The following is a 12383-nucleotide window of genomic DNA, read 5'->3' on the forward strand; positions in this document are numbered from 1 at the left end:
ATTTCAATACAAATGGGTCAGAGATCATGTGCAATGTGCATGCAATTTCAGATTTTTAGGATAAGGCATTCAATTAAAGCATTTATGGCTGGTATACCACTTCACCAATGATGTCATTATTATCATGAATTTGTTCCCCATTAGGCGTCCTTGACAATGTGCCAAGTGTCAATTTTTTTCCGTTCAGCGGTTTCGGAGAAACATGTTTTTATAATTATTTGCGTTTAATCCAATATGGCTGCCATACCATGTGTGACCTATGACGTCACAATTATCATGAAAATATTATGCACGGGTGTCACTCCTGCCCTGAAAGTTTTGTCTCAATTGCACATGTGGTTGCTGAGATAAACGAGATTTAGCTCAAACAGATGGACGAACAACCCGAAACACCTTCGGGGGCGGAGGCATAAAAATTGGGCATCTCCGAAACCGCTCAACTAAAAAAAATAGAAACTTGGCATATGTCAGCAACTCCCCCTAGGGCCTAGGGTACATAGGGTGATAACGATGAAGTCATCGGTGAAGTGTTGTTCCAGCCATAATTGATTGAATCAAAATCCGTATCCCAAAAATGTGTAACTTAATATATCTGATCGACAATCCGAAGTGAGTGAAAAATTTAATTCATCAGTCACATGGTCTGTTGGCCATATTGGATTGAAAATAAAAATCTTCTCCAGATCCGCTCAACAAATCGATGCAAAACTTCATACATATGATTGACTAGCCATGGAGAATATACATTTGTGGCCAAAAATATTGGCACCATTGCACCTTTTTCAAATAATTCATCATTTCTTCCAGAAAATTGTTGAAATTAAAAAATATTTTGGTATCCACAAATGTATTTCTTTGGTTTGCAGTGGAACAAAACAAAAAAAATCTGAAACAAATTACTAAATCTCAGCTTGTTCCACACAGAAATCCTAAAATGGCCCAGACAATATTATTGGCACCTTTTAGAAGTTGTAAGAAATTTTTAGTTTTGAAGCAGGTGATTCTCCTTTACTTTGGCAATGAACTCACCTATGGTGAGTTGCAGGTGCCTGCAATAGAAAAATCACTCACTCAACCAGTTTGAACAGAGAAAAGGAGTCATTCTGCTGTTTTGTGTAACTGCGTGTACCGCAATGTGCATGGAGAAAAGAAAGAAAACCAGAGAATTGTCTGAGGAGGTCAGACACAAGATTGTAGCCAAGCATGGACAATCTCAAGGCTACTAGTCCATCTTCAGAGACCTTGATGTTCCTGTGTCCACCGTACGCAATGTTATATCAGGAGGTTTAAGGCCCATGGTACTGTATGTAGCCAACCAACCCTGAACGTGGCCGAAAGAGAAAACTTGATCGAAGATTGCAGCAAAGGATTGTTTGAATGGTGGAGAAAGCACCTCAATCAACTGCCAAACAGATTCAAGCTGACCTTCAGACACAAGGTACGACAGTTTCAACTTGCACCATCCGTCACCAACTCAATGAAAGGGGGTTCTATGGTAAGAAACCCAGGAGGACCCCACTGCTGAGAGAGAGAGACATAAAAAAGCCCGACTAGAGTTCTCCAAAACACACCTGAACAAGCCAAAATCATTCTGGGAGAATGTCCTGTGCACAGATGAGACCAAATTAGAGCTTTTTGGTAAAGCACATCATCTCTATGTTTACAGAAAACAAAATGAGGCCTTCAAATAAAAGAACACCTTCCCTACAGTCAAACATGGAGGTGGATCAGTGATGTTTTGGGGTTGCTGTGTTGCATCTGGCACTGGGTGCCTTGAATGTGTGCATGGCATCATGAAATCAGGAAATTACCAAGGCATTTTGGAGCGCAATGTTGAACCCAGTGTCAGAAAGCTCACCTCTGTCGAAGGCCATGGGACTTGCAGCAGGACAACGACCCCAAACACACTTCAACAAGCAACCAGGAATGGTTCAAGACAAAACGCTGGACTGTTCTGAAGTGGCCAGCAATGAATCCAGATCTAAATCCCATTGATCACCTGTGGGGAGATCTGAAAACAGCAGTTGGGAGAAGGCACCCTTGAAATTGGGGAGAACTGGAGCAGTTTGCACAAGAGGAGTGGGACAAACTGCCAGTAGAGAGGTGTAGGAAGCTCATTCACGGCTGCAGGAAGCACTTGACTGTAGTTATTTTGTCCAAAGGCCATGGTACCAAATATTAATTCTCGGGTGTCAATAATTTTGTCAATGCCATTGCTTTTCATTTTCTGATTTAAAAGGATATATTAAGTTCTGAATCAAAAACAAAGGTTCTGTAATATTAACAGTGAAATAAAGAATTGTGGAAACCAAATACTTTTGTTGATTTCAACTTATTTTTCGAGAAAATTGTGAGTTATTTGAAAAAAGTGCAAGGGTGCCAATATTTTTGGCCATGACTGTAGTTTGAAATTTTATTTCATATTCGCCTCCATTGACACATTTTAGCCTTAATGTGCACAACAGTGTTTGTGAAATATCCTAATAAATAATCAACAATCAATAAAGCGATGGGTAATGGCAATGTCTATGACATAACAGTGTGCATGGATGGTACAGGTGTATATAGCAGTGGGTCATAATAATAGCGTGCTCAGTAAACTATGGTATTTTTGTTCAGAATGAGCGATCAAGATGAGACTATGCACTCCACTGAGTGCCGTCCTAGCTGCCTTTGATTTTATCCTAATTAGTGTGAGAAATACCCTCTTCTTTTCCAGTAAAGCAATAGAACCAAATCATTATACAGCAAGTCACCGATTTACACTGTGGATGCGTTCCTAAAAACTGTGACGTTATATGAAACGACGTTATTCGGATACGATTTTCTCATATGCATCGTGTTGTAATGGGAGAATGCAACAACAACAACAACATGCATTTTAAAGGCCATTTTCAATGCTAGAGCGGGGGTTAGCCTTGCGGTCCCCATGACAATCTTCTCCATTTTGCCCTATTTTCTGCATCTCTCCTTGTTAACCCCCTTGCCCGCATTTCTTCTTCCACCATCTTTAGCCAAGTCTTTCTCGGTCTTCCCCGTCTTCTACTTCCTTCTACATTCATTTCCATCACTCTTCTCAACCAGTCACTTTCATCCTTCCTCAACACGTGACCAAACCATCTCAACCTGTTCCTCTTCACAGCATCAATCACAGGCTCCATTCCCATCATCTTTCGCAATTCATCATTTGTCTTCCTCTCTCTCAACGATACTCCGCACATCCGTCGAACCATTTGCATTTCCACCCTTTCCAACCTTCGTTGCTGCTCTACGTTCATTACCCATGTCTCGCTCCCATAAATCATAAGACTTCTCACACATGCAGCATACACCTTTCTCTTCAGCTTCAACGACACTCCCCTCATCATCAGCACGCCACTCAATTCCCGAAACTTCTTCCATGCACATCTCACTCGAGCAACCCTTGCCGAGTCTGATCCACCTTCTCCATTCAGCATGTCTCCGAGGTAGCAAAATGTTTTCACACCTTCCAGCTTCACGCCGTCTCCAAGATCCAACTCAACATTTCCTCCATCTGCAGCTCCCTCTGTGCACACCTTAGATTTGAATGTAGCTGCCACACTGGTAAATGACCCTCTCAGACCACTACATTTTTGATGAACCCACTCAGCGCACATTGTACACTGAATGGAGTTCACTCCGACACCCTTCCTACACACAGCACAGGGCCACTTCCCAGTTCTTTCCACCTCACCACATGCTTTACCACTTGCCATCACCTTTGTCTTTCCGATATTCACCTTCAGACCTTTTGTCTCCATACATTCCTTCCACGTGTTCATCTTTTCCTTCAGTCCATCCATACTTTCCGCAATCAACACCAGATCATCTGCATACAACAACTCCCACGGTAAACCCTCCTTTACGTTCTGAGCCAGCACCTCCATCACAGCTACAAATAGTAGTGGACTTAGTACCGACCCCTGATGCACTCCCACCTTCACCTCAAACTCACCACTGTTCCCGTCCTTCGTCCTTATAGCTGTGCGCGCTCTTTTGTACATTGCCATCACTACTCTGATCAATCATTCCTCCACTCCTAACTTCCTCAATGCCCATGTCAATACTTTGCGTGGAACCCGATCGAATGCTTTCTCCAGATCAACAAACCCAAGAAACAACTTCTTCCTCTTCTCCATGTACTTCTCCTGCAACTGCCTCACAATGAAAAGCGCGTCTGTCGTTCCTCTTCCTGGCATGAATCCAAACTGCATTTCGTCGATCTTCACTTTCTTCCTTATCCTCCTCTCCAACACCCTTTCCAATACCTTCATTCCATGCTCCAATAACTTTATCGCTCGGTACGAGCCACACTCCAGAGGGTCACCTTTCCCCTTGTATAGAGGGACAAGGGTACTCAGTTCCCAATCCACTGGAATGCGGCCTTCTTTCACCACCAGATTACAGATCTCTGTCATTCTCTTCACACCCCAACTTCCTGCTGCCTTCAACATATCTCCCACAACTCCCGTCGGCCCTCCCGCTTTTCTACCCTTCATTGCTTTTATCGGTATTCAACTCCTATTGGTTTTTTTTTATTGCTTTTATCGCTTCCTCAACTTCCTTCTCAGTTATCTTCTCTGCCGGTCCTAAAACTGGGTTACTCTCATGCCATCCCATTCATTCTCTGTATTCAACAGCATTTCCATATATCTTTTCCATCTTCCTTTAATTCCATCTGGGTCCACAACGATTTGTCCCACTTCATCCTTCAAGCAACTCACCCCCATCACATCGCACCTCTCTTTCGCCATCTGCTTTGCAATCCTGAATACTGCTTTCTGACCCTCTTCCGAATCCAAGCGTTCTCCGAACATTTTCCTACATGCCTCCTGCGCCTTTGCTACCTCTTTCTTTGCAGCCTTCCTGGCTGCCTTATAACTTCCATGCTCTGCTGTTTCTGCTCCCGTACCCTTCGCCTTCTGCCACTCCTTGAACTTCTTCCTCTTCTCGTCAATCCTCTTTCCAACTTCATCATCCCACCACCATGTTTCCGAGTGCCTCGGTGGTCCTTTTGTCCATCCACACACCTCACCAACGGCTCCCAACAGACTAGCTTTCATTGACATCCAACCACTTTCAAGCTCAACCACATCATCCTCGACCCTACTCAGCCTCTCTTTTAATGCCTCCCTTACTGTTACCTCTTTCAACCACCACACCTTCATTCTCGGTTGGTACTTCACCCGCCGAGCTCTCCTCGCACCTTTCACCCTTACGTCACGTCGCAGACAATCAAGTGGTGCTGTGAAACAGCCTCCTCCCCCGGGATCACCTTTGTGTCCCGGAGGTGCCCCCTATCTCGCCTACGCACCATCAGGTAGTCAACGGTTGTCGTTGACCCACCTGACGTGTATGTAACAAGCTTATTATCCTCTTTCTGGAACTGAGTATTACAAATCAACAAATCAGCTCCATCAGCAAACTCCAAAATCCTTTCACCTTCTCCATTTCTCACACCATATCCGTAACCCCCATGAACTCCGTCAAAACCATCCATACTCCTTCCCACATGTCCATTTAGGTCTCCTCCGACCACAACAACTTCCTCATCTTTCACGTTTTCCATCAGCTTCTCTATCGCACACCAGAACTTGTCCTTCTCTTCATCCCTTCGACCAACCTGCAGAGCATATCCCGAGATGACGTTCACCAAGAGCTTTCCAATCATCATATTCACAATCATCAACCTATCACTCACTCTAGTCACACTCACCACACTGTCTACAAACTCCTCAGAAAACAGGACACCAACACCATTCACGCCCTCCGGGCACCCTTGCCACACAAACTTGTATTTCTGTCCCTGCCTACCCTTCACCATTCTCACACCACTTCCCTTCCATCTCGTCTCTTGCACAAAACATATGTCCACTCTTCTTCTGACCAATACTTCCACCACTTCTCCTGATCTCCCTGTCATTGTCCCTACATTCCATGTCCCAAACCTCAGAAACCGATCTCCACTTCGGGCTGTACCCTGCCCACATGTAGTTGTAATTGTCATGGTTCTCTTTTTGAGGCAATGTTTTTATGGCCGGATGCCCTTCCTGACGCCAACCCTCTTAGTCGCCTCTTACGACACGCAGGGATATGGCGTACCTATTCTTATCCAGGGTACACACTGGATGGGAGAATGCGTTGCCAGGTAAAATAAAAGTTGGTCACCCTAACTTAACCTTCACTTTGAAAGTGCATATTAGACATACTTAAGTACACTTCACCATCGGGTAAAACATGTGAGACTGGGAGATAAAGTGACGCAGCATCCACTGAGCGCTTGCCGTGATCTCGGCTCTCCACTAGCGGGTGACGTGACATTGTCACTTCCACACTGGCAAATGGCGCTCTACTCTATTTTAAAATTTTCCAAGGCACACTACAGTTCGGTACTTCAAAATTTCGAACAACGTCTTATCGGACTAGCGCGACTTAAATCGACTATTGTCCCGTAATGTGTTAACGGCGTTTTATCGAAACGATGCAAATAGACTGGACGTTAATCAGCGACTTACTGGACACAGGTATGTTTTTTGCACATCGTGTTCCTCTAATGCCTTTGATGTTTTGCCCATTTCTTCACCATCCTCCTCCCTCCCTGCCCTCCAGTGATCTAAAGCTCAGAGAGAAGCCTTTACTTCAAGAGACCTCAATGTACTTGTACATATTGATTACAAGATCATTGGTAGTCAGTCAATGGATAACTCGACATAATATGTGTGATTTGAACCTGGGCTCCCTATATCCTTTGCTCGGTGATCAGATGGCAACAACAATCAAGCTAACCCAAAGATAAGTATTTTGCTTCAACACAGGGCAACACCCAAGCCTGGTGTTGGCTTCGTGGTTAGGGTGCCGGCTAGGGATCCTAGGATCCTGGGTTCAAATCCCGGTCGATCACTGAATTAACGCCAGGGGGTTGACTCAGCCTGTCATCCTTCCGAGGTCGGCAAATTCAGTACCAGTTCACTGGTAATTCCCTGTTTGTCGTAAGAGGCGACTAACAGGGTTGGTGGCAGGAAGGGCATCCGGCCATAAAACATTGCTTCAGAAAGGGGACCACGGTGCCCAAAAAAGGCCAACCCCTGCTCTGCGGGGAAAAATGGCCTCTAAAGGTGGTTCAACAGGGCAACACCCGAAACGTCAAGGATTTGTGATCTTCTACGGCAGATAACTTTAACCATTTTATTCTCGTGTTTTTATTCGCTCGTTCTGCCAATGTGACCCGCTATTTATAATTTGTCTTATCTTTGGAAACACACACACCAAGTGTGCATCCCAATTGTCCCAAATTACCCTCTGAATAACATGAAAGAGACAGCTTAAACCAAACAAACGGACTTCTTCTTTTTTGAGAATGTTCAAGTCGCACAGTTTGTTGCACAACTTGTTCCGTATCAACAATTGGCAGTGACCCTTGTTGGCAAAACCAGGACATCACCTGGTAGGGAAACCAGGACACAAGGTATTGTCATTTTGTTTTGCTTTTAACTGCTATTCGGGGCCATTTACCTGTTACATCTGCAAAGCTGGTGTTATCGGGGTGGAGAGGTGCATTGAGAGAAATTATATTGAAAAATGCAAAATAAGGAGAAGGAATTTGGAGTGTGAAAAGGAGGTGGTTGAGAGGATATGGTAGTAAGGGTGATGAACAAAAAAAGCAGGGAACGTATGGGATACACATTCAGGAGATGAGGGGGTGGTAATATTCCACCATATTTACCCCACGAGCGCGAAGTGAAAAGCAGGGTTAAGAAATTAGTTCACTTGTGTGTCTGTTTATCTACAAACTTCAGTTTAAGATGGAAGAACAATTTAATTTCAATTGAATGTTATATTTAGAACACAAATTACATGAATCGGAAACCCCACCTGTAGTTTAGCAGTACTTTGGCTCTGAATATGTCCCAATCGCGCAAGCGCGCAGAGGAGTAAAAAAAAAAAAAAAAAAAAACCCCCACCGTTTAGAGGCCATTTTTCCCCGCAAAGCGGGGGTTGGCCTTTTCGGGGACCGTGGTAGTTGTTGTTTTTTGGTCCCCTTTTTGAAGCAATGTTTTACGGCCGGATGCCCTTCCTGACGCCAACCCTTTTTGCCGCCTTCAACGACAAACAGGGAATTACCAGTGAACTGGTACTCAATTAGCCGACCTCGGAAGGATGACAGGCCGAGTCAACCCCCCTGGCATTAATTCGGCGATCGACCGAGATTCGAACCCAGGATCCTAGGATCCTAAGCCGGCGCAAGCGCGCAGAGGAGTGAGATAATTTATTTACTCCATATGTCTGGTAGTGAAAGAAAATTGGAAAAATCATTCCAAATGGCAAACTTTCCGTTCTAAAGGACACGAACAACAGGAAAGAAGAACTGATGTAACTTGTTAAACAATATGGTGTAAAAGACTCTGCGGCAAACGGCAGTGAACTCGGAATTTTGTTTTTCCTACGACCTTTCAAATCTTTATTTTATTTCCATTGAATTATATACTTGATTACTGCAGAACACAAATCGCCTTTTTAGCACTTTTAAAATACTTCCGTTTAGCAGCACTTATGGCATTATATTTCGGTATTTTACGTCATCACAGACTATTAAATTTTCTGCTCGTAGACCGCGCCCATGTCCTCGTTTCTCAAGACAGCATGGGGTAATGTGTCCTATTAACTGTCTAGTTGCATTTGTAATTACGAAGATTGGTACTAAGCTTTGTCCTGTACTCAATGCCAGAATTTGGATAAATCAGAAGGTTGCTGGAGAAGGACAGATGAACCTCTCCCCGGGAGTAAAATGCATAATCTTATAATATGATTATTTATTTGTTTATTTATTTTTCATAAGTCTTAAAACGTCAATCGTTGGTCTGGTTTTTTGTTTCTGACAGGTACATACATTACTGGAAGGAGAGATTTCGGAAAAGTACTGTGGAAGATTTGTGTAGCGTGATTACAACAAACCGGCAAGCTCCTAAAGGTAGGCCCGAAACTCCGTTGTGTTAAAATGGAAAAGGAAAAAAAACCTCTTTGCTTATGCAGTGAAACTTGGAAACTGAAAGGGAACATTTGGCCCATCATGACCTTGGCGCATCTACATTTGATTTACTTAGTCTACATTCCAGAATGTTCCTTCATTAAAGGAGGTCTGCCACTGATGAAACTTTCTGGAGAAGTGAGGCAATGCCTTCTGCACACATCATCTATATAATAATAGCGTAAGGACTCGACTTTGTTATCCCTTTTACGCCGCACCCAGTGACCCGATGCCCACGGCACTAATGGATTTACGATTTACGAACCGCGCTCTTTGTTTATCACGTACAGCCATACACGAAAAATCTGAATTAGCCGACGTTGGGGCCCAAAAGCATCCGATTAACTGCCGATACGACGCCATCGTATTGGCGTCTGCTGGGCGAAGGCGAAAGCAAGCCGTCCACTGATTGGACAATCCAGAGCATGCATTTGTGCTGGTGTCGGCGATCGTTGTTCATATATGCACTCTTCATTCTCATCTTTTTTCCTAACTCTTACTCGGACAAGCAAATCCCCTATGCCATCCATAATGGTACACTCTATCCATACACCACATCCTCCCTTCCGTGGATGTTCCACGGGTTTCGGCTAGTTCTATATTATTGTCCACGCTGTGCCGTCAAAGGCGTTCTCAGATTCGCATGTGACCTCGGTAGATTTGTAAGGCCGCTCGAGTCTAGATAAGAAGGCACTACTGCATCTGCAAAGTGAACATTTCCTGATGTTGGACCTGCTGATGAAGCACCTGTAATTTTGTGAAGTAGCATATTGTTCTGTGGGATCTGTGAAGTTGGTGCGAGAATCTTTCAAAATATTTCCCAACCTCAAATGCAACCACAGTTGCCCGTTTACAATCTGAGTGCTCAAACCAAAATGAAAAGATTTTCCTTGCATCCCTGCAAAATACCTGTCCCAAATGGTTCCATTTCAGACAAATCCTCTCAACTATCTTGATATCTCTGACATTAACAACGGTGTCGTTACCACGTGTGGGAGCACATCGGCATGTTGGAGGAAATAAATCAAACCTTATGTGGTGTGAAATATAAATTGGCCAAGTATTGTTTACTCTCTTCTCGCCTCGGCTAAAGGGTGAAAAGGGAAGAAGTGAGGTCGGAGTGGTGTGGGGACAGGGGAGAGGGGGGGAGGGGGAAAAAGGATTTTGTGGAAGAAAGGGCCTGCATCCAACTTTTGAGGATCACAGTTTTCTCAATTTGCTGTTCACAACCTGAATAGAGCAATCATTGTTGTTGTTTCGATGTTGTGAAAAATATGCATTTACCACAAGCTTCAAATACCATAGTAAAAAAATACAATGGGCACTGCCGCTTACGGCCTTGCATTCGGAAGTCAGAAGTTTTAATTATACGATGACATGATGGTGTTCCTGCCATCTACTGGCAAGATTTATAATTCCTTGTACGTGACGGTATTTGAAAAGTATTCCATGCTCCCCATTACGATAACGAGGCCGTTTTTTTTGTTTTTTTTATACCTACAATTGTTTAGAACCACAAAATGCCTTCCCATCTCAAGGCCAAGAACTAAAACTACACTCGGCAGAGCGCATACTCTGCGAGGCTGAATGGTTTACGTTTCGTATCCCACTGATGGGGAGGATCTGCATCTTCACCAAATACAATCAATTCAATTAGATTAATGAACAGCATTAAATAATTAAATTGATATATGTGGGAAAAATTGCATTCCCAGACCAGGAATCGACCCCAAGTCATCTGGAAAACCGGACCAGTGTTCTGCCATTTGACCAATCTGGGCGACCCTGACTGATAGCTCAGATGGCAGAGCACTGGTACGGTTTTCCAGAGGACCTGGGTTCGATTCCTGGTCTGGGAATGCAATTTTTCCCACATATATCAATTTAATAATCAATTCAATATGAACGGTTTATTTGAATTTACACTTTTCTTTTTGTTGTAGACAGTGTCGAGGCTCGTGGAGGAGTTAGATACACAATCGGGACGTAGCAGAAGGAAAAGAAAAGCAGAAAGAGAAATGGGGGAGGGGAAGATGCACCAACAGCAGGGTTGAGGAACAAAATAGAGGAAGACTTTGAGAAATCGAGAATGTGGGGAAGAATGAGCATGGGAGGACACGGGGTGAATGATGTGGATACAGCCGCAAGCTCTCAATTACAGGAGTGGAAGAAAAAGAAAATCTGGAAACTCTGAAAGAGGTGGAGGGGTAAGCGTTAATGGAGGGAGAAAAAAAAACATGGTTGTGGGTAGGAGATGACTTGAGATGGTGATTGGGGATGACCTGGTGGAGGAGTGAGATTGAAGAGAATGTGCAAATTGGTTCCACAGGTGGTTAAAAAATGAGGAATGAATTTAGTGGAGATGTTTGATTCAGTTTGTATAACATGAGATAGCCTTTCCATGTAACAGCGTCTACTTGTCTTCAAAACGACGACCTCGATAACATTTTACATGGAATAGATATTTAGTCACAACTTGTCTTTTTGCAGAATTAGTGGAGGGTGTCGTTTTGATTTGCATTGTGAAAGTGAGCGCATTGGACTGAGGCCTGAGGAAAGCAACAAGTCAACAAGTCAGAGGGGCACCACAGCCTGAACCCAATATGCAGACCTGACCCTAAGTCTTTATCAAAAGGAACTGTAGGATTTTGGACGTTCATCAGCTAATTGTAGTACTCAGGTCCTGTTCCATTCGAGGGACGGCGCACGCTGATGTGAAGCTCATGGGTGACAACATGCGGAACATCAGGGTGACAGTGTATTGCTTAGATGAGATTCAAACCCAGGCGAGACAGCTCAAAGCCATATATATTATCAAAGGCATATTTAAAGACCTGGATCAGGACTTTAACCCAAATTCAACTCATTCATCAAGTTTTGTCATAATCCATCCACAACATTTTGAAATATTGTTTTTTGGCCCCATCTCTCGATTGTGAAGAATTGCTCTAAAGAATGTCGTATCCAGATCCGAATCTTCACCAAAATCTAATCAGTTTGTCCTTGTCACATACACAACCTCTCCACCAAATTTCTTCAGAATACATCCACAACTTTTTGAGATATCCTGTTTACAGACAGTCAAACAGTCAAACAAAAAGACAGTGGTGAAAACATAACCACCACCCACCTTCAGTGATGGAGGTAAACAGGGTGAATATATCACCTCCATCCACCTTTGGCGGCAGAGGTAACAAACAGGTGAAAACATAACACGTTCTTCTGAAAACTCAGTCTGCCAAGTTTTGTTTCATCCTGAGTCCAGTTCAAACACTCTTTCTCAATCATTTATAAACTCGATTTTGGGCATATGGTCCATGATAATCTGTTCTTGTCG

At 43.6% G+C, this 12383-nt stretch overlaps 1 protein-coding gene across 2 annotated transcripts in view; it reads left to right on the forward strand.

The window, feature by feature from the left end:
- The window catches only part of ZNF277 (zinc finger protein 277), a 61024-nt gene that overhangs the window by 6948 nt on the left and 41693 nt on the right, over positions 1–12383 (forward strand). For both annotated transcript variants that reach the window (XM_068131484.2, XM_078786874.1), the window contains exon 3: positions 8901–8989. In XM_068131484.2, coding sequence (XP_067987585.2) covers positions 8901–8989 — 89 coding nt within the window. The remainder of the gene's footprint in view (positions 1–8900; positions 8990–12383) is intronic.

This window comes from Myxine glutinosa, chromosome 11, assembly GCF_964187855.1.
Source record: "Myxine glutinosa chromosome 11, kmMyxGlut1.1, whole genome shotgun sequence".
Lineage (NCBI taxonomy): Eukaryota > Metazoa > Chordata > Myxini > Myxiniformes > Myxinidae > Myxine > Myxine glutinosa.